This window comes from Peromyscus leucopus, chromosome 12, assembly GCF_004664715.2.
Source record: "Peromyscus leucopus breed LL Stock chromosome 12, UCI_PerLeu_2.1, whole genome shotgun sequence".
Lineage (NCBI taxonomy): Eukaryota > Metazoa > Chordata > Mammalia > Rodentia > Cricetidae > Peromyscus > Peromyscus leucopus.
In genome coordinates, this window is record NC_051073.1 from 62,852,370 (window position 1) to 62,875,298 (window position 22,929).

The 22,929-nt window shown below is 41.8% G+C and overlaps 1 protein-coding gene across 1 annotated transcript in view; it reads right to left on the reverse strand.

Annotated features, from left to right (window-relative positions):
- Positions 1–22,929, reverse strand: part of Lrch3 (leucine rich repeats and calponin homology domain containing 3) — a 110,987-nt gene that overhangs the window by 25,336 nt on the left and 62,722 nt on the right. Inside the window, 7 exon segments of the mRNA XM_028860064.2 lie at positions 671–742; positions 4,498–4,551; positions 6,409–6,459; positions 10,585–10,734; positions 11,634–11,685; positions 18,866–18,942; positions 21,320–21,468. Coding sequence (XP_028715897.1) covers positions 671–742; positions 4,498–4,551; positions 6,409–6,459; positions 10,585–10,734; positions 11,634–11,685; positions 18,866–18,942; positions 21,320–21,468 — 605 coding nt within the window.

Here is a 22,929-nt window from a genome sequence, read left to right on the forward strand (position 1 = left end):
CCTTCCCCATGAGCAAAAGAAAGCCTTCTTCCTAAGTTATCTTTGTCACAGGCGTGAGAAAAGCAGCTAACACACAAACACAGGCGGCCCAGAGTCACAACAGCCCATCTGCCCTCTAGAGCAGGGGATCTCAACCTTCCTAAGGCTGTGACCTTTAGTACAGCTCCCGCGTTGCCGTGACCCCCAACCACACAATTATTTTTGTCACTACTTTTATGACTCACAATGTAACTATCTGCTATGCACGCCCTGTGAAGGGTCATTCAACCCCCGAGGGGTCGAACCCGACAGGTTGAGAACCACTGCTATAGAGGGCTTTGGGCAACTACACCTGTGCAGAGTGGACTCAGTTCTTCTGTGTGCACATCAGGTGACAGAATTAATTCGACAGTGCGTATTAACCACAGTAAACAACCTCCGGCAACAAGTCAGAGTGGCCTTTCACAGAGCCTGCATGCAAATGACTGATGCCGGCTCTGACCAGCTATGGCATTGTAAAACTTGCAAAGCCAGGGGAAGCCAGTGCCAATACTCCCCCGACCTTAGGTGTGTTTCAGGGGATCCTCGAGTCTGCCTCGCTGTTACTCCAATGCAATGAAAATTTAAGACCCCCTTGCACACCCCCACCCCCTCCTGGAATTTCCTGGTGCATTAGTGCAACAAGAGATACCTTAAGAGGTGTGAAGGCAGAAGAGTGAGGCAGGGTTGCCACACAGCTTACTTGATCCATCCCTGACAGCGACTACATTTCAAACAAAGAAGAGAAGAAACAGAAGCAGCATTTGAGTTAGCAAATGTGAGGCAGGCAAAGCTAAGCGGTCAAATTAGCAGAGGGAAGGTCATCAACAGACTTTTAAACTGTCTACTAAGATACTAACAGGGCTGACAGAGAAGAGCTGGGAAAACCTGCATCATGTAATCATTTACACAGCAGAATTTTTCCACCTACATAATTCAGAATACTCTCATGACCTCAGATCAATCACATTAATCTATAATCAAGAAGCATTATTCTACTTTTATAGATGTTAATTAGTCATAGAAAATAAAAAGACAAGCAAATGTTTCAGAACTCATATTTCCCATATAGACATCTTGTAATAAAAAGAGGCATTTCTTAATAAAATTATTTTGTCTTAAGACATTTATGATTTTAGCAAAATAGCTTTGAAACTAATGTGACTTCTATTGTTCTGTGAAAGGGGAAATAAATACATCCAGAGAATTCATTTTTAATGTGGCAAGGCTGGCATAAATCAAAATATTTCTGAATATTAATTCAAGTTCTATTGGGGAAGAAACAGGACAGGAGGATTCTGCTTCACACTGTAAAGACGACCCCGCATTTCATCTCTGCATCTGTGAAACTCCAAATGACCAGAATTTCAAGGAGGTAAAGTGTAATCTTACTTTTACTTGACTCCTTTATCTTTTTACAAACTCTTCATGTGTAAGATGTATAAGATGTGAAGCGTGTGCAGGGGTACCATGATGGAGTCAGAGGACACCTGAGTTTGGGTCCTCACCTTCCACTTTTTTTGAGACAGGGTCATCAGCTGCTGCACAATCGGGTTACAGAGCGTGTGTGCATTCACTCTCACTGCAGGGCGCAGGGGTTACAGATGCACTACTATGTCCAGCAGTATGTGGCGTCCAGGGATCAGACTTGCACACAAGTGCTCTACTCCCTGAGTCTGTCATGTAGCCCAGGCTGGCCGGCCAGCAAAGCCTGGGGACCCACCTGGACATGGCCCCAGGACTAGAATTACAAGTGTGCACCACCACACCTGGCCTCTTAAAGTGGGCGCTGTATAAAACGCAGGTCTTTACGCAGGCAAGGCAAGTATTTTACCCACTGAGATATCTCCTCATGACCACAGTGCCTCCCAATCATATAATGATTTAGGAGTGTTTGGCTTTAATGTATGTGTGTTCACCATATGCCCTATTTATGTGCCTGATGTCTGCTGGAGGTCAGAAGGGCATCAGATCCCTTGGCAGCAGAGTCAGATACAGTTGTGAGCCACTGTGTGGGTGCTGGGAACCAAACCCACGAGGTCTGCAAGAGCAGCACATGCTCTTAATTGCTGAACCACGTCTCTGGCCCCCGGACAGCCATTTCAAAGATGGATACTTAAGCAGATCCTTGATGAGTGAGCATGAATCAATCAGGGAGTGTAGGTGGAGAGGAAAGCAGTCCATGCAGAGAGAATAGCATTGCAAAGAGCCAAGGACAGGGCTTTTCACATCTGAGGAACTAAAGCAAAGAAGGAGATTTTGAGCGAGCCCAGAGATAATGATGGAGACGGAGTATCCACAACACACAAGTTTCACTCGGGCTATACTGTAAAATGTAGACTTTAAGAGCAGTATGAACCCTCTGAAGAACAGATCTGAGAAGATAAGGTTTAAAATGTGACTCTTTTTTTTTTTTTTTTTTTTGGTTTTTTGAGACAGGGTTTCTCTGTGTAACTTTGTGCCTGTCCTGGATCTCACTCTGTAGACCAGGCTGGCCTCAAACTCACAAAGATCCGCCTGCCTCTGCCTCCCAAGTACTGGGATTAAAGGCGTGCGCCACCACCGCCCAGCTAAAATGTGACTCTTAAAATTTACCTTTTTTCTTCTCTCTCTGAGATAGGGTAGCTGACCTTTGACCTTGAATACCCACATCCTCACTGTCCAGCTTTTGTACAATGTTGGCTGGATACTGGTTATCATACAAAGAAGTGTGAACTTTGCTTTTATTTTGTTATTTGAGTGTTTTTGAGGGCCTTGCCACATAGTCCAAGCATGCCTTGAACTGTTTGCAGCCCAGGATGGACTTGAACTTGAGGTAAACCTCTTGCTCATGCCGAGCCTCCTAAGTGCTGGAAGTACAGGAGTACATTACAACACCTAAAAGTATTTGTTTTCAAGACCATCTAAATCATGAAATCAGACCTGACCACCAACAGCCAAAATACAAGATTTTATGTTTTGACAATGGCTACAGGCTATTTTAGATTTCATGCTAAGGGCATTTTGCTATTGTTCTTCTTCCAAATTCTACTTTTCCTTTTACAAAAATATCCGGACACTCAGACTTTTATCACTTACTCTATGTGCTATTAAATCTCCTCTTTGGTTTCCTATCATGCCTTCAGTTTTAGCACGGAGGGCAATCCAGCATGGGTATTTACTACAGGCTTTGGATTAGCCTGATATAGATTTAAACCCAGCTCTGGTCTTAACCAGCTCTCAACCTTGATCAAGCCACACCTGGGTAAGGTATTCTCTGTCTCACTAAATCAGTAGCAGTGAGTTTAATCTTAATTTTTAAGGATGTTGTGAGAACTGAGTGAAATAATTGGCATCAGAGACCCTCAGCATTTCCTATATAAATTAGTTTTCACTTCTGGTGGCAGTTAATTTCTGCTAATACTCCAGAGGCTGGTCATCATGGTCACTGTTAAGATAGCCCAGTGAATACATACTTTATCCATCTAAACAGAAACAAAGACTGCAGGATACAAAGCACTTTGAGGACCAATCCAAGTTCTACTGTAAGGACTAAAGCCTGTGATTTGCACAGCACACACAATGGCAGTTTCTAGCACTTAAGATAAGGACTTGCTATAGACATGAAATTTTTACTATAAAATAAAAACCTATAAAAATGATAGCATAAAACATGATGAGAAAAGCAATTTTACAAATGTTAGAATTCTCTTTCAAGACTGACACAAAACACTTGAAATAAAGCCTTCATGTTATGTTCACTTTAGGTGGACGAAGCAACAGCCAATGAAGGACAGCAGTACTGAACACTTTTAGTATTCAGTAAACAGTGCTCCAGTTAATGTTGTCCCGAGTTAAAAATGAGCATGGAAAAACAACCTTCAAATACAAATACTTCAACTGCAAGCTTATAAATAAAGCCTTTGTCGTCACTTCTGCAACCAGGCTTTTCCAGTGCCAGTGTACATGTGTGATACTGCATGTGTGATACTGCATGTGTGATACTGCATGTGTGACACTGCATGTGTGGTACTTGCATGTGTGATACTGCTTGTATTTGCAAGGGGTTGGGAGGGCATTCTGTAAAAATGAAAACAACAAAAACAAATACGTGATAAAATAGGTTGCCACATATAGTGTCATGGAGTGTGGGACTCCATTTAACACACAGGGGTGACTCATGAGCCAAATTAATGATTAACAAGATGCCCTCAGAATCAGAAAAGGCATTTAAAAAACTGATTATGACATTAAGTCTTGTCATATATAAAGCCAGTAGGGTTCTCAATGCAAATGTTTTCCCTTGAGAAGCACTGGAAAGGTCTATGAGTCAAACTCTAGAAGCCTGGCTAGATTACAAAGTTCATGGAAAGAGCAGTTCTGTTATTTATAAAGCATTTAGTGACGGTGCCCATCATGCTTTATGGTATTTACATCAATGCTGAGTGTAAAGCACAACAGCTAGAAACAACATGAACTCCATCATGCACATTCGCTTACCACTAACAAGGCACTATCATCAGTGTGCTGAGACCTTCGGGATGGGAAGGGACACTGGGAAGGTGAAGAAAACGAAGCAATGTCAAAAACAAACAATGTACACAAGTGACACATTTCACAAGTACATACACAGGAAAGCAACATATGAAGGCACGTTTCCAACGATGCTGACACACACAGGACCACATGCATCACCTGTAGTTCATGCATCATCAGTCAGCAGGTTGACTCTGAGTACTGACTTCCTCCTAGAGACCTTAAGCAATGTCAGATGAGACCTCACTGCCTAAACACCTACTGAGCTCAGGCACGGGGATGACTCTGCTCACAGAGAACAATGGGGACTGACAGAGCTACAGCATCAAGAATCTGTGGTCGTCTGTAAACCTAAGAGTCATGATTTCTGTTCTAGGCATCTTTTCATGGCCTTCCTCAGGCAAGTAAGCAAATGCTAGCTGGTGTACTGGCACCAAACACTTGGGGAGTGGGGACAGGAGGAGCAAGAATTCAAGGTCATCACCTTACACAGTGAGTTTGAGTCCTGGCTGGGCTACATGGGACATTATCTCAAACAAAGAAGAAGGAGGAGAAGGAGAAGGAGAAGAAAGAAAGGAAGGAAGGAAGGAAGGAAGGAAGGAAGGAAGGAAGGAAGGAAGGAAGGAAGGAAGGAAGAAAGAAAGAAAAAAAGGAAAAACAAAAAGAAACAAAAACAGAAATGTTGATGTAAAAAAAAATTTACACATGTGTGTGTGTATATATATATATGTGTGTATATATATATGTATGTATGTATATATATATTAAGCTCATCAAACTTCGGTTGCTAAAAGTTTGTACAATTATCACTCTGTGAAGACAACTGAAAATACACGAGTGATTCTTTAAGGTCTCATGCCACATACCAAGTGTTTATACAGAAGTAAATCAAAACAGTTACTAAGAACTGTGCTTCAAAAACCACGTGCTATAAAAAGCTCCAATTAGGTTTGATACTTGTTTGTTTAGAGTGTGTGTTTGTGTTCCCATGTGCATGTGCCACAGCACACATGTGGAGGTCAGAGGACAACCGTGGGAGTCAGGTGTCATCTTCTAGTCAGCGGGTTCTGGGAATTCGACTCAGACTGTCACCAGGCTTGGCAGAAAGAGCCCTGCTTGCTCAGCCTTCTTGCCTACCTTCCATTAAGTTTTCAAATACTGCACTTTACAAAATCAAATAGAGCAATCATAAATTGAAAAAATATAGGAGGTAAAAATGAAAGTCAACTATCCTAAAATACATTCATTTAGTAATCTTCACTTTAGCAGACCAAAATAGGCACAAAAAATTTAAACAGTTAAGCAATTATTGGTAAATATTTATTTGTAATGAAACTGTACAGGCTGATCTAGAACTAACACATATGAGTTCTAACAAGGAAATAAGCACTGAGCTGAAATGCAACAGTCTCTTTGGTTGAGCACCAAAATCATTCACTTGCAAAGAAGGCTGATTCAGGCTGCAGGTGAGGGAGGGGATGTAATCTCTAAGATGGTTGTATATACAGCCCTAACCTAACCTATGTATTCTCATAACCTCCTTCCTTATCCTGTACCTACTTTCCTTCATAGGTAGACTTTTGTGGAGGGGGAAAAAGACAATTTGGGGGAGCAGGTTGGTTTGAGATGAGGGTTTCTCTATACAGCTCAGGGTAGCCCAGTGTTCACTATGTAGCCGAGGCTAGCCTTGAACTCTTAAGGCCCCTGTCTCTGCCTTCCAGGTGACGGAATTTTGGATATGTGTCACTACACCAGCCAAAAAAGCCTGTTTTTGATCATTTAAACATGATCATGAAAACATGATAATCACATGCTAAACATTTCATTTCCATTGCTAAAATAATGAATTCCAAGAAAGTAATTATCTGGACTTACCTCACCATCTCCAGTATGTTGCTGTTTCTGTGGACTTTGTGATGCTTTCTGCTATAGCCCAGAAAGAGGAAGCTAGTTAGAATCTCAATACTGGAACTTACACATTCCATTTAATTAAATGGTTCACATCCATTTATTTCTTGTATTTACTAGTTAAGAAGATTATACTCCTGTCTTAAATGTTTTAGTTTAAATGAAGAACAGCAATAAAGTATACTATCGCCGGGCGGTGGTGGCGCACGCCCTTAATCCCAGCACTCGGGAGGCAGAGGCAGGCGAATCTTTGTGAGTTCGAGGCCAGCCTGGTCTCCAAAGAGAGTTCTGGGAAAGGCACAAAGCAACACAGAGAAACCTTGTCTCGAAAAAAAAAAAACCAAAAAAAAAAAACAAAAAAAAAAACTATCATACTTTTATAAGCATAAATAGAAAAAATGAAAAACCTACACATACACATTCAGATGAACTCATTCACTCAAATGGCTTTACATATTTCTTCCTAACTTTATCGCAGTGCTTTATTCATTGTTCAGTACCCATCAATTTAGAAACTTCCCATATGCTTAATTTACAAAGGGTACAGCACCTGCCACGGTAATATTAAAAGTGTAATGTTGTACATGGGGGCACAGAACAGCTCAGAAAGCACACAGTGACACAGACAGGCACAAGCTCCAACGCTTCCAACTCTCCTTGGCAACACTGCCAACCAAGTTTAGAGATCACACCTTCTTTTCGTACCAGTCTAATGACTACAGTTACTTTCTATTCCAGTTCCCCTTTTTGTTTCTTCCCAGACTGTTCTGATATGAGAAGATGGAGTTTTCAGAAAGATCTTTCTTCTCATGGTTTTCTCCTGCCTAAGAACTTAAAATTTCTTTCTTCTGCTTACTAGATGAAACTCTTGGGAAATTAGTTTGATCAATCTGAGAGTATGACTGTTTGCCTCCTACTAGCTGTTAAACTTCTACACAAGGCAAGCTAGCTGAGCTCACAATAGCACCTGAGGTACACTAGTCATTATGGGTTACTGAGGGCCATACAGCAGTCCAGACAGAGGAGGGTCTTTAGAGCTAGCTGGCTTTATTAGAATCCCCACCCTAGTACTAGCTGAGCACCTCAGGCAAACCACTTTGCTTCATGCAGCTCAAAATTCCAACAATGTCCGACAAAGAGGACAATGATAATTCTTTATTATGAGATTATTGGGAAAATTAAATGAAGACAGAGAAAGAGAGAGACAGAGGCCAGATGTATTGGCGCACATCTTTAATCCCAGCACTCGGGAGGCAGAGGCAGGCAGATTTCTTGAGTTGGAGGCCAGCCTGGTCTACAGAGCGAGATCCAGGACAGCCCGGGCTACATAGAGAAAGCCTGTCTGGAAAAACCCAATAGAAAGCCAACGGGGGAGTGGGAGACAGGGGCAGAGAGACTGCTCCACACCATGTCTGGACGCAGAGCGCATGCAGGAAACTGTGAGTCCACTGTCACTGCCGCCGTCATCCTCCCCATCTTCCTGTCTTCAGTCCAGTCTAAACTAGCTGCTGCTGTCCTCAAACGCCACGATGATAGAGTAGGAGGAACTCTAGACTTCTCTGTATTGAGTAGGGATGATAGAGTAGGAGGAGCTCTAGACTTCTGTGTTGAGTGGGGATGATAGAGTAGGAGGAGCTCTAGACTTCTCTGTATTGAGTAGGGATGATAGAGTAGGAGGAGCTCTAGACTTCTGTGTTGAGTGGGGATGATAGAGTAGGAGGAGCTCTAGACTTCTCAGCATTGAGTGGGGATGATAGAGTAGGAGGAACTCTAGACTTCTCAGTATTGAGTGGGGATGGTAGAGTAGGAGAAGCTCTAGACATCTGTGTTGAATAGGGATGATAGAGTAAGAGGAACTCTAGACTTCTATGTTGAGTGAGGATGATAGAGTAGGAGGAGCTCTAGACTTCTCTATATTGAGTGGGGATGATAGAGTAGGAGGAGCTCTAGACATCTGTGTTGAGTGGGGATGATAGAGTAGGAGGAGCTCTAGACATTTGTGTTGAGTGGGGATGATAGAGTAGAAGGAACTCTAAACTACTCACTAGAAAGTTTGGGTTCTAGTTCAGGATCTGACATATGTAGCTACCATTAAGTCCCAAGGGGCTCATTTTTCTCAGTTGTAAAAGTAATGGCTTATATAGCACAGTACCCAAAGTCCCTTTCAGTTCTCATAGATCTCATGGTAGTTGAGAATATAAAATCAAATAACAGGATTCAAGTTTAACTCTACAACTTATTGACTATATCACCTTGGGAGAGTCACTGTTTCTATGGCTGAAATTTCTTTGTTTTCAACTGAGGATTATAGTAGTTCTTTGTTCATAGATTATTGTGAGGCATAATCAAGAAACACATAGTATGTGGGAAATTCCTAATACAGTGGATATGTAGTAGTACATGGTAAGAACTCAGTGAGTATTTGTTTCTGTTTGTCCCAGAAAGACATCATATTAAAAAATGATACGAGGTTAGGGATTTAGTTCAGTGGTAGAGGGCTTGCCTAGCAAATATAAAATAAATGGGCATAGAGTCTTGACTATGTCTTAAGTCTTTATTTGGTAACAAGTCAGGTAAAGACTTATGGAAGAGAGCAATGCTCGACAAATCAGGAGAAATAGTGTGTAGTAATAGATGATTTGTGCAAAATCATGACAGGAAGTAAAAGAGTGTGAGCAAACAGACATTTTAACTACCTACATCTCAGAGATAAGGAGGCACAAAAGAAGGCAAGAGGGCTGGGAGGCGACAGGCCTGGGTGAGATCACTTTTCAGACCACCACAAACTTGTTTCTAGGAATACTGAGTTTAGCTTTTGTCACTGGACGAATGATTTCCCTAAATTTTGACAGAAACAGTAGGCAGTGGTTTCAGTGAGGAAGAGGACTCCAGTGAGGAGGAGGACCATCATCATTCCAGGATTGAAATAGCCAGGGGTTGGGGTTGGGGTTGGGGTGGGGACGGGGACAGATGAACACAGGGCTGGAGAGGTGGCACAGGGTTAGGAGCACTGGGTGTCCTTGCAGGGGTCTGGGTGTGGTCCCCAGCAACCACATGATGGCCTACAACTCTGTTCCACAGGGTCTGAAACCTTCTTACATGCAAGGTCCCCAGGCATACATGCAGTACACACACATACATGCAGGCAACATACACACACAATCAATACATATAAAGGAAGAATTCATCATGTAAAATAATAAAACAAAAATGCATAGAGCAGTTTCAAAAAATGATCTGTCTAAAATTCTAAAACGCCGGAGAGCAACTTTTCTAGGCAAGAATGACTCAGTCAGCAAAAATCTCTGAGTTTTTCTACAGACTCAAACCTTCTAAGTTCTAGCGAGCAAAACAGACAGTTCCTGTCTTGAAGTTTGCAAATGAATAGGAGAGACATATTAAATGAACAAAATTATAAATAGTTAATTACTTATTAAGTATTTATTACTTAACAATTCCAAAGGTGATTTCAAAATGAAAAAACACACCATACAATCAAAATTTGTTCCCATAGCACTCTGACCGCACTACAGATGCTGTAAAACAGCCACAGAAGAAATGGTAATGGGGTGTCCTTGCTGAGCCGTATAAAAACAGGAAGGAAGAAAAGAATCAGAGACCATGAAAGAACGAGGCCTGGGAGCCTCCCAACAGACAGCATTTGCTACAGGAAAGATCTGGAGACAGTTTTGAATGAGAACAGTTTGGAATTCACATGGCACTGGCACTTTCATGATCTTTTGGTTTTGTTTGTTTTGATTTTCCGAGACAAGGACTCTCTATATAATAGTCCTAGCTGTCCTGGATCTCACTCTGTAGACCAGGCTGTCTTCAACCACAGGGATCCGCCTGCCTCTGCCTCCAGAGTGCTGGGATTAAAGGCGTGCGCCACCACCATCAGGCCACTTTCATGATCTTTACTACACCTGAGATGGGGATCCAGCATAATGGTTTCTACGGGCCTATAACCAGTCATGACTAAGGCTATGGGAGACAGTCACTCTATCTTTAGTTGAGATTCCTTATGAGAGAAACAACTGGTCCTTCAATTAAGGCAATAATAACAGACAGTTTTGGCAAAATGAATAAACATTTACTTTTCTTAACGTAAAGATTATCTGTTAACAATGGTAACGGACTTACTCTGACAAAGTCCAGGACAGCATCTCTCTGAATCTGCTTGGTCCTTATTTTCTCCTCCTCGTACTGCAGGGCTGCAAGCTGTGCCTCTCTCCGAGTGCACTCGACCGATGGTTCTCTCCTCTGATGAAGCTCCAGGTCTGAATGTGAAAGCTGCAAGAGAGGTTTCATTTGGGACATGCAAGTGAGGATAGGGTCAACATGTCAATAACTTGTATCAATATAAAGAATGCTGCTAACTCAAGTTTTATTTTGCAGAACTAACATTTTAAAAAATTCACTGTTCTTGTATGTATGAAAGCAGGAACTATCATGTACACATGCTATATGAACTAACTGAGAAGACAAATAGATTTAGAGCTATCTGGCAATTAATGGCAGTTTAAATACTATAAAAGAAAACTGGGTTGGCAAGAAAGCTCAGCCAGTAAAGGTGCCTGCCACCAAAACCTAGTGACCTGAGTTCAATTCCAGGAACCCACGTGATGGAAGAACCAACTCCCCGAAGTTGTCCTCTTATGTCTACATGCATGCTGTGGGATGTATATGCATAGGCACACGTAGTGCACATGTATACATATACATAATAAGTATTAAAAAATTACGGGGCTGGAGAGATGGCTCAGAGGTTAAGAGCACCGACTGCTCTTCCAGAGGTCCTGAGTTCAATTCCCAGCAACCACATGGTGGCTCACAATCATCTGTAATGAGATCTGACGCCCTCTTCTGGCCTGTAGGGGTACATGCAAACAGAACACTATGCATAATAAATAAATCTTAAAAAAAAAAAAAATTAAAAGAAAGTCATCTTAGGTTAGCAAAATCAAAACTGAAATAACAAAGATAAATCTAATAACTAAGCTAGATGGTGGTGGCATATGCCTTTACTTCTAGTACTTGGGAGGCAGAGGCAGGCAGATCTCTGTGAGTTTGAGGCTAGCCTGGTGTCTACAGAGTGAGTGCCAGGACAGCCAGGACTACATAGAGAAACCCTGTCTCGAAAAACCAAACAACAACAACAACAACAAAATCTAATAGTTAAAAAAACTTACCCGATTGTGACTTGGTGGCAGTGATAAGGCAGATGGTGGCTCAACTGGAACCCTAACTCCCCAAAAGGAAAATAAGAACTCATTGACAAGAAGATAAGGAACAAGTGGAATTCTCATTGCTAACAGAAGTTTCTGTCAATCAGTAGGCAACTTGTTGAGTCAGCATTGAAAGAATAACTGCATTTGGTAAACCAAAGCCCAAGAAACTGTATTAAACCACAGGCCTGCCTGATGTCCCCAACATCATATCATCTTGCATATCATCTGATGGTACCACTGATGGCTAGCTAACCACTGTCCATGCCAGCCAATACTGATGATAGCTGCTTAGAGCACTTTTCAAACAGCGTCATTTTTTATATACCACCTAGAGCCGTTACCCACTTTCCTACCATCACAAAAACAAGAGATGTGTAACTGAGATCCTTTGATGGACACAGTCATTTCATCCACAGAAACCTGGGCTGCGCAGAACCTGGGGACTATACTTAGAAAGGATCTTAAAGTAACAAAGTAACGATTCTATTGACTTTCATTCTGAAGGAGAAGGTGAGGCCCTGTGTGATGCTTAACAAACACAGACAGCACTACTCTCTGCAATTGTACACTTTGGTATTTATCTTCTTCCTCAGGCAGGGTTACATTCTTCCAGGCTCTGTAAATCATGTGTTTTGCTGACATCACTAAGCTAGTAGGCAAACAGAAGCAAACTTTCTAAGCTCTCATAGTCTCAACACCTGAAAACAGAATTGTGGTTTCTTGCTAGTGCTCAAAGTCCAACTCGGGCTCCAACTCTTGAACCTGGCTTTTAGGACTATCACTTCACTTAATGTGCCTACCTTTTCATATGTTAAGGACACAGAGTTCAAGTCTTTTCTAAAGACTCTGTGCCTGTCAGTTTTCATATCAATTTTACACAGGCTAGTCACTTGGGAAGAAGCCATTACTGAGAAAATGCCCCCACAGATTTGCCTACGGACACATCTGTGTGCCACTTCCTTAGTGTTTGATGTGGGAGGGCTCAGCCCACTGGGGGTGGTGCCACCCCTAGGCAAGGGGTTCTGGAGTGTATAAAAACGCAGGCTGAGCAAGCCAGTAAGTATCCCAACTCCATGGCTTCTGTTCCAGGTCCTACCTCCAGGTCCCTACCTGATTTCCTGCCCTGGCTTACCTCACTGATGGACTATAAACTAAGGTGAAATAAACCCTTCCCTTCTCAAGTTGCTTTCAATTGTGATGTTTTACCACAGCAACAGAAATGCCAAGACAGACTGGAGAACATCTCAAAAAGGTCTCTTCTCTTAGTTTTTCAAGACAGGGTTTCTCTGTGTAACAGCTATGGCTGTCCTGGAACTCACTCTGTAGACCAGGCTGGCCTTGAACTCAGAGATCCACCTGTCTCTGCCTCCTGAATGCTGGGATTAAAGGCGTGTGCCACCACTGCCTGGCAAAAAAAAAGGTGTATTCTTAAATATTATTTTTATTTAAAGTTGGGTTTTTTCCCCTTAAGAGTTGTATAGTACATTTACAGATTGATTGATTTTGTGTATGTGTGTGCTTGTATACAGCCGTGTATGGAAATCAGAGGAAAACTTGTGAGAGTCCGTTCTCTCCTCCACTGTGTGGATTCCAGGAATTAAACTGACGTTGTCAGGCTTGGTGGCAAGTGCATTTACCTGCTGAGCCATCTTGTTGACACCCAGAACTTCTCCCTTTGATACACTTGTGAAATCAAGTTTTCTCATTTACAAAATAAAGCTCGTATCATTTTTTTCTTTTTACTGTTTTTTTTTTTTTTTTTTTGAGCTGAGGACCAAACCCAGGGCCTTGCACTTGCTAGGCAAGCACTCTACCACTGAGCTAAATCCCTAACCTGCTCGTATCATTTTTTAATATGATGTCTTTCTGGGACAAACAGAAACAAATACTCACTGAGTTCTTACCATGTACTACTACATATCCACTGTATTAGGAATTTCCCACATACTATGTGTTTCTTGATTATGCCTCACAATAATCTATGAACAAAGAACTACTATAATCCTCAGCTGAAAACAAAGAAATTTCAGCCATAGAAACAGTGACTCTCCCAAGGTGATATAGTCAATAAGTTGTAGAGTTAAACTTGAATCCTGTTATTTGATTTTATATTCTCAACTACCATGAGATCTATGAGAACTGAAAGGGACTTTGGGTACTGTGCTATATAAGCCATTACTTTTACAACTGAGAAAAATGAGCCCCTTGGGACTTAATGGTAGCTACATATGTCAGATCCTGAACTAGAACCCAAACTTTCTAGTGAGTAGTTTAGAGTTCCTCCTACTCTACCATCCCCACTCAACACAGATGTCTAGAGCTCCTCCTACTCTATCATCCCCACTCAATATAGAGAAGTCTAGAGCTCCTCCTACTCTATCATCCCCACTCAACACAAATGTCTAGAGCTCCTCCTACTCTATCATCCCCACTCAACACAGAAGTCTAGAGCTCCTCCTACTCTACCATCCCCACTCAATACAAGAAGTCTAAGCTCCCTACTCTATATCCAACATATAGAAGTCTAGAGCTCCTCCTATCATCCCCTAACATAGATCAATCTCCTACTCTTCATTATTCACAGAGAAGTCTAAAGCTCCTCCTACTCTATCATCCCAACTCAATATAGAGAAGTCTAGAGTTCCTCCTACTCTATCATCCCCACTCAACACAGAAGTCTAGAGTTTCTCCTACTCTATCATCCCTATTCAACACAGATGTCTAGAGCTCCTCCTACTCTACCATCCCTACTCAATACAGAGAAGTCTAGAGCTCCTCCTACTCTAACATCCCCACTCAACACAGATGTCTAGAGCTCCTCCTACTCTACCATCCCCACTCAACACAGAGACAATGAGAAAGGGAAGTGCTCTGGGACTTAAAAGTGGAGCACTATACACACTGAAGAAACACGGACCTGTAATGTCAACAACTAAGCTGTGAGAAGCTAAAGATGGAGAGCAAGAGGGAAGCTCAGTTTATTCAAGAGCCAGTGAAGATGTTAGCTGTCCTACAGCATCACTTGGCGTACTACAGCTTGGTTCCTGCTGGTGTGTCACTGTCACACTTCATGTCACATGACTTTTTCATTTGAGGATGTGTCTAGACAATAGTATCACTTACATTTCACATAAGATAATTCTTAAGAATGTCCCACATATTAGAGGTGGCTCAGCCTTAGATCTAATAGTAGCACCTACAGTCATTTTGGGAACTGATTCCCATAAGGAATAAATATCTTTTCAAATAGCCTCTAAGGAGTAGTGCCGAATTTTGTTGTGGAACACTGGCCTACTTTATACTTCCAGAATTCTTTTATTATTATTATGACTGACTCTGGGGTCCCCACCCCTAGACTTCTCTAATGGCCATAGGGGCCATTTTGAGCCCCTCAAAGCAAGAGAGTAGCCAGATCCCGCCCTAAAGGAAAAAAAGAAAAAGCCCAAGATCAGGTCACAAAATCCCATCAATCCCTGAGCTTGTTCCAAGATCAGGCCACAAAATCCCTCCAATCTCAGGCCATTCTGGAAAGCCCTGACCCATAAGAAACTCTACATAAACCAGGCACTGGTGGCGCACGCCTTTAATCCCGGCACTTGGGAGGCAGAGGCAGGCGGATCTCTGTGAGTTCAAGGCCAGCCTGGTCTACAAATGGAGTTCCAGGACAAGGTGCAAAGCTACAGAGAAACCCTGTCTTGAAAAACAAAAAAACAAAAAAAAAAAAAAAAAAAAAAAAAAAAAAAAGAAAGGAAGAAACTCTACATAAAGCCTGCTTCCTGTCCAGTTCTTTGCTGCTTCTCTCCCATGGAGAAGCGGCCACCCTACCTCCTGGGTCTTTCCCAATAAATCTCTTGTGTGAAGTTTATTATGTGGTGTGACTCTGTGGTATTCCTTGGCTCCCAACTGCCAGGATACCTTTTCTCTCAGAGCTGTAACACAACAGGGATCCAGCTCAGTAGAAAAGATGCTTGTCACTAAGCCTGACAATTTTGAGTTTGATCCTGGGAATCCACGTGGTGGAAGGAGATAAGTGACTCCCTACAAATTGTTCTCTAGTGTCTAAACACATACATGGCACACACATACACACACACTAAACAAACAAACAAACAAACAAACAAGGATTCAATTTAAAACTAAAAAGCAAGCAAAAAATTTAATTGACATTGCTGTTCACTTTCTCTCCACTTTTGTTACTGGTAAATGTCTACTCTCCAGACAGCTTCATTTGGCCTTTGCTACTTAGACCCACATCCAAGACATCCATCTCTAAAAAACGTAACAGAGGCAATAGGGAATATCTTTAGTTAGTGTATGAGCACTGCCTAATATTTGCTTAGGGAATAGTCTGATAATTATTAGTTATATCTATAATTATATATATATATTTAATAATTATATATATACTTATTAGAATATCCTTAGTATATGATCATTGCCTATATTTGCTTTGGGAATAATCTGATAATTAATAATTCCTATATATTGTTATAAACCCAATGAATTATGAAAGCTACTAAAGTCTGCTGGGCTTCAACATCTTCATTTATAAAGTTAGAATAATTACATGTACCTCTATGACAGTTTATTAAAACTAAATAAGATACTGCAGGACTGGGGAGGTGGCTGGGTTGGTAAATTATTTGCAAAGTAAGCACTGGAAACTGAGTTCAGCCCCCAGAACACACATAAACAGTGGTGAGTGCTTATAATCCTGGTTTTGGAGAGGTAGACACAGGATCTCTGCGGCTTGTAGCCAGCCACTTGTAGCGGCTTGTTTAATCAGCAAATGGAGAATCCAAGGACATCGAGAGACCTGTCTCAAAATAAGCTGGATGTGTTCCTGGGGAACAACACCTAAGCTTGTTTGGCCTCTGCATGCATGCACACACATGTGCATGTACACCTGGATCCACATTGCATTCCCCCAAACATACATGTTCATTCACACACAAAAGATATTATAGGTCCTCATAGACCATAAAAACATACTGCAATGACTACATGTTTAGGATGACAGGAATTAATGACATCTTTGTCCCAGCTTTCCTACTGTGATGGCAGAAACTTCCTTCAGCTTTTATTAGCCATCTGTGGATGAGCTGAAGCCAAACAAAGGAAGGACCACCTAGACCCATCCCCAGCAGGCCTGTGAGTTGCCCCCTGAATCATTCTGAATCATTAATATATACCTAGTCCTACCCGAGTGCTCTCATTTTTCAAACCGAAGCAAGGAAGCTAGGGAAGGACTCCAACACTGCACGCGTTTTTAGGCCTGCCTTCTTTTACACATTTGGAGACAGTCTACTAAGTTGTCTTAAGTTAACATTGAACTTTCAATCCTTTTACCCCAGGCCCCGAGTGCCTGGGATTCAGGTCTGTGCTCAGCTCCTACCGTATTTCTTTACCATCCTTTTATACTTGACTTTCTTTTAGGAAACCAGGCTAACCCAGTCTCCATTTTGTAAGGCTTATGTTCCCTGGGCCGCTTGAGCAGCGAAGCTCTCTCTGCCCGTGGTGAACACTGTAAGGCAGCAGCAGCAGGCCTGGTCCTCACCCAGCCAAGGGCATCTGTGATATGAGGCACCTCCTCCTCGTCTCTCTTTCTTCTGTGCAGTTTCGGTGTTTGATTTATCTACGCATTTTCTCTGCTGTGCAGCCTGGCGTTAGGACTGCTGACTGACGGCCGGCTGTGCTGCCCTTTCTACTTTGTGGTCTTGGAGGGTACGCCATGAGTGACCTCAGCACAGTAAGGTCTGTTGTACATCAGCAGCACTTCCAGCTCCTAGCCACTATGGACCAGGAACTCCCAGAAGCCACTGGAGAGCATGCTGTTGCTCCTGTAACTGATGCTGGCACCAGAGTTTGGCCCCAGATCTTCTCTGCACCCTAATGTCAATACATCTGGCTTTCTGCCAGTTTTGCCTAATTTTGACACATCAGTCTGACTGGTGCCAAGTGAACTTATTGGTTCTCTTTTTGGTGATCTTGGGCTTCATCAGATGCTCAAGGGTAGCCATGATGCTGCTAAAGAGATGGCAGCTATCTTGAAGGCCGCACAGAGGAAGAATGAAGTCTTCTCTATTTTTAAAATCATCTTTTCCATCTTGACCTTCCAGACATTGTCCTCTGTCTTCCATTCCTATGAGCACTCCTGCTCAGGCTCTTTCGCCAGGTGTTTAAGCTCCAAGTTCTCCATATCTCTTGTGTATCTAACTGTTCACTAAAGTGTGTGCCTAATAGGCAATTATAGAAAATGACCATATCCATCCTGAGATAAATTTCAAAGTATATAAAACTTAACTAAATCTCTAAGAAATAAGTGATGAATATGAAAGGCCAAGTTATAAAATTTTCATATTCAGGACTGGAGAGATGGCTCAGTGGTTAAGAGCACTGACTGCTCTTCGAGAGGAACTGAGTTTGAGTCCCAGCACCCACATGGCAGCTCACAACTGTCTGTGTTTCTTCAGTTTCAGGGGACCCAACACCCATGGCAAAACACCAATGCACATAAATTAAATTTTTTTCTTATTCATTATTCTTCCTACATTTTCTTTATTTCATCTACATCATAGTTCCTAAGACGACATTAGCATGTCGTTTGGTATAAAGACCTATAGGTGGATGACTGGTGGTATATAGTAAATTCACTGTCGTTTAAAAACAGACATATCAGCTGAGTCTGGTGGCACATGCCTTTGATTCCATGAGGCAGAGGCAGGTGTATCTCTGAGTTCAAGGCCAGCCTGGTCTACAGATTGAGTTATAGGACAGCCAGAGCTACACAGAGAAACCCGGACTTGAAAAACAAAACAAAAAACAAAAAAAAGAACAGATATATTCAGCCTACTGTTTTAAAGATTTCATACACAAAGACCAAAGAGTGAAAAAAAAAAAATTAACTCCTGTGATACAATTTATACTCAGGAACATGTTAGAATTCTGGAGTGAAAACATCATTGAGCTAATTTTAGAACTATGGAGACTCTAAGTACCATGGAGAGACAGTATTCATTGAAGTGAGAATGAAAACACACACACACACACACACACACACACACACACACACACGGCATGGGAAGCACACACAAGCCAAGTGTCTTCCTTATATTTGGATTTGCCCAAAACCAAAACCAATTCAGTCTCATGACTGAGTTTCAAGAAGAAAGAATTAAGTTGCTTTTTCAAACCTGTTTTGATGTGAGTATCTTTTCATGTCTTCTGTTTTTTGAAATCCTCTAACAGCTATTGGCTTCACTGGTGAACCCTAAACCAAAAAGAAAAAAAAAGGTCAGTAAATAAACTTAACACACATGATATATAAAAAATGCTGTAATTGCTGGGTGGGGGGCAGTGTACGCCTTTAGTCTCAGTATTCAGGAGGCAGAGGCAGACGGATCTCTTTGAGTTCAAGGCCAGCCTGGTCTACAGAGTGAGTTCTAGGACAGGCTCCAAAGCTACACAGAGAAAGTCTGTCTGGAGCAGGGGTGGGGGGCGGGGGAGGCTGTAATTATATTTTCAATTAGTTTTACTTTTAGGAAATTGGACACTAAAATTTTATTTGGATAGGATTGTCTTTTGTGAGCTTTGTGTTTAAAAGAATGCAGGGTAGCAGGTTAGGATGGTGCATGCCTATCATCCCAGCACTCAGGAAGCTGAGGCAAAAAGAACTGAGTTTGAGGACAGCCTGGGTGACAGGAAGACTCCATCTCAACAAACTAAAAGCAAGGGCTGCTGAGAAGGGTGAGTGCAGAAAGGCCCTAGCTGTACAGAGCTAGCAACCCGAGCTTTATGTCCAGAACCTGCAGAAAGCGGGACAGAGAGAACCAACTCCACAACGTTGTCCTGACCTCCACATATGCCCTGCGGTATGTGTGCTCACACACACACACACACACACACACACACATACACACACACACACACATCAAATTTAACAAATGAACAAAAGCAGAAATGGAACAAAACAAACATATACAAAAAAACCTGTAGGCTGTATTACATAGGCTTTTGATAAATAAAAATATGCAAAATCTATGAATATTTATTTTATTTAAAAGGTTCTCTTCTTACTGTAGTATATAAATTAGTGATTATGCAGAGTAATATTGTCAGAATAAGAAAGACCTTAGCAGCTGGGCATGGTGGCATACATCTTTAATCCTAGCACTCAGTAGGCAGAGGCAGGTGGATCTCTGTGAGTTCAAGGCCAGCCTGGTCTATATAGTGAGTTTCAGGACAGCCAGGGCTCTGTAGAGACTCTATCTCAAAAACCAAACCAAACAAGAAGCCCTCAGGACTCCCCTACTGGCAAGCTTACCATTACCCTCTTCCAGGCTGCATCGTCCTTTTACAAACTGCCCACTTCAGAAAGCTGTAGACAGCCAGACACATTCCAGCCACCACACCCAAGAGGTAGCTAGAACTTAAACACACCAGAGGAGCCCCCACAGTGTGGCAGGGACAGAGCAATACTCCTGAGTAGTCCAGGAAGCAGTTCTGTTCCAGGCTGTGGAGACACTCTACTTGGACAACCTAACATTATAAAGTAACTAAAGCAAGACAGGAAAAGAAAAGGGATTTCTCGAAAGAGCATTATGTAGCATTATTAATTTAAAGTTTACTAGAAAGTAACTTTTGACTCCAGCAGAGACTAACAGCTTGAACCACAGGTCAGTTTTATCAATCACTGGTCTATCATTATCTCTTGGCTACAGGATTTGATTTATGTGATTTTATCTGATTTTAGAAACAAGTGTCTTCTGAACTGCAACAAAAACGACTGTGTTCAAAAGTCTTCAAACAGGAGCCAGAGGATTCTTTTAAGGAATGCTATTGCTCCACAGTGCACTCCACTTGAAGCAACGGATTCTTGATTTCTAAGTTAAATACATCATTCTTCAAAAAGGCCCCTAGTGTTTCTCAAACAAGCCCTGCTCAGGGCCTGGGACAAACCCCAGACATCAACACAGCACACACTAAAATGAAGCCATTTTCATACGCTGACTAGATAGACTGAAGAATGCTATTCTACTTGAGACCCTTGAGGAATTGGCAGAGATTCTACAGTGGTCTGAATGCTTACTTGTTTTTTAGGCAATTCAATGCTCCATTATAAGAGACACCCAAGAATTTTAATAGCAAACAATTTATATTCTATTAACTTAGGATAAAAGCACCAGTATAATTAAACTTATTATTATTCTATGGGTAACTTGAACATTTCCTCAAAAATCAAACTTGGTTTCATTAATTATCTATTAAATTATAATTTAATTTAGCAATAATAAAAAAGCAAAGCAATCAAGAAAAAAAAGCCAGCCAGAAAGCAAACCAACACAATAAGGAAAAGTATCCTGTCCCGTGCACTTTCTTCAAAGGCCAGAGGTCACACTCAGTGGCACTCTCGGGGTTCCTCTCACTGCGTCTTCAGATGAATGAAATCTGCCTTCTCACCTGGAGAATAAAACTTGAACCATTTTTGGGACTACTTCCTGATTTTTTCAAATTAAGCGAAAAATCCAGGAATAAAATTGGAAAGGAAAAAAAAACCAAATAGGTCTAACCCAATAAATCTTTGCTATGTGCACTGTTTTCAGCAGGGGATGCTAACTTACTTAGGCTAGAAGAGGGACACTACCTACCTCATGGGAGATTCGCCGGTGTTCAATGTAGGCCATAAACTGTGAGCTGAGACTGCTGGTGTCCAAGCCTTTGGGCTGCCTCACATCGTTCTCTTCTTCTTCTGCAGTACAGCTGTCAATGTAGTCAATCTGATCCAGATCATGCTCTACTGTAACCCCGGGGAGACGGGGGGGGGGGGGGGGGGGGGGAGGGAGGGAGAGGGAGGGAGGAGAGATTCCAAAGTTAAATAGCCAATAAAGACCCTTGCTTAAATTACACTCTCCCCTTTCCTTGTATCTGTCCTGTGACACAAGACTTTAGTATTTATTTAGTCCACAGTCCCTTGCAAAACTGTCTCTTGAAACCTTAGTCCAATACACTCAAGAGTGCCCAACTGAGGGTGAGTCACTGAAGTGCAGACCTGACCTGTATTTTCTCTGGATGGCGCCGTAGTGTTCTAAACAGACACTCTGAGTCTGGGGACAGAAGCTGGCTGGGGCTCAGAGACAGAAGGCTGTGGCCTCTCATTAGTTTGAGATGCAGAAAATGTAACAGTCAATTCCAAAGAGAGCAGAAAACAACAAAAGACATGGGGTAAGAAGAATCCTATTGACTGCTTCCCTTCCTGGAGCTCAAACTTAAAAAAGAGAGAACAAAGACTTCCCTATTCAGAAGATTACTGCTGGAGGTCAATGCTTTAGATATTTTTGTAGCAATTTGTGACTGAAAGAGAGTCATCTGAAGAATTTTTTTCTTCTCAAGATACTTTATTAAAAATCAAATACTGACTGGAAAGTTTATCTTATAACTTACTAAAGAGAATGTCTACTCCACTAAAAAGACACTGTAGAGGAAAGAGAAGCAACGAAAGACACAGCCATAGAATGGTTTCGCCTGGAAGCTTCTGGATGTCTGTCGTTGTTACATTAAATGGCACACTAGGAAAGACCTTGCTCTGAGGACGTTTCTCAGGCAATGCATTACACTCCAACCATGGTTTTATGCTGTCTCACTGTGCCAGAACACTGGATTTAACTGAACTACAGTTTATATTAAGTTGAATTTTGTGTTACAAGCTTACTAAGATCTAAAAGGATAGAAAGGCTGTAAGGTGACATTCCATTAGAAATCTGATATATTCATTTATTCTATGTGCTATAATTTGTCCAATTAAATAGTTAAGACCATTTCTCAAGAAAGCAACATCACTTTTATACTATCCAGATTAGCACAGTCAAATTTTGATGAAGATTTTGTAGTTATATCTCAATTCAGAAAAGCCACATCTCAGCTTTTTAAATTTGTATGTTGGGTGTATCTGTGGTACAGGCACGTGTACAAGTGTGTATGTGGGCGTATGTGCCCGTGTGTGTACACACGTGGAGGTAAGCTAGCATTTTCTAACACTCGTTAGTTAACTGGGGTGTCACATATGCCATGGCATACATGTGGAGGTCACATGCATTGTTGGGGGACATATGCCATGTAGAAGTCACAGTTACTAATTGGGAGGGACACATAAGCCATGGCACATGTGTGCAAGTCAGAGGGAAACTTGCACAAACTGGTTCTTTCCTTCCATCACGTGAGTTCCAGGGATCAAATGCAAATCATAAAACTAGTCGGGCTC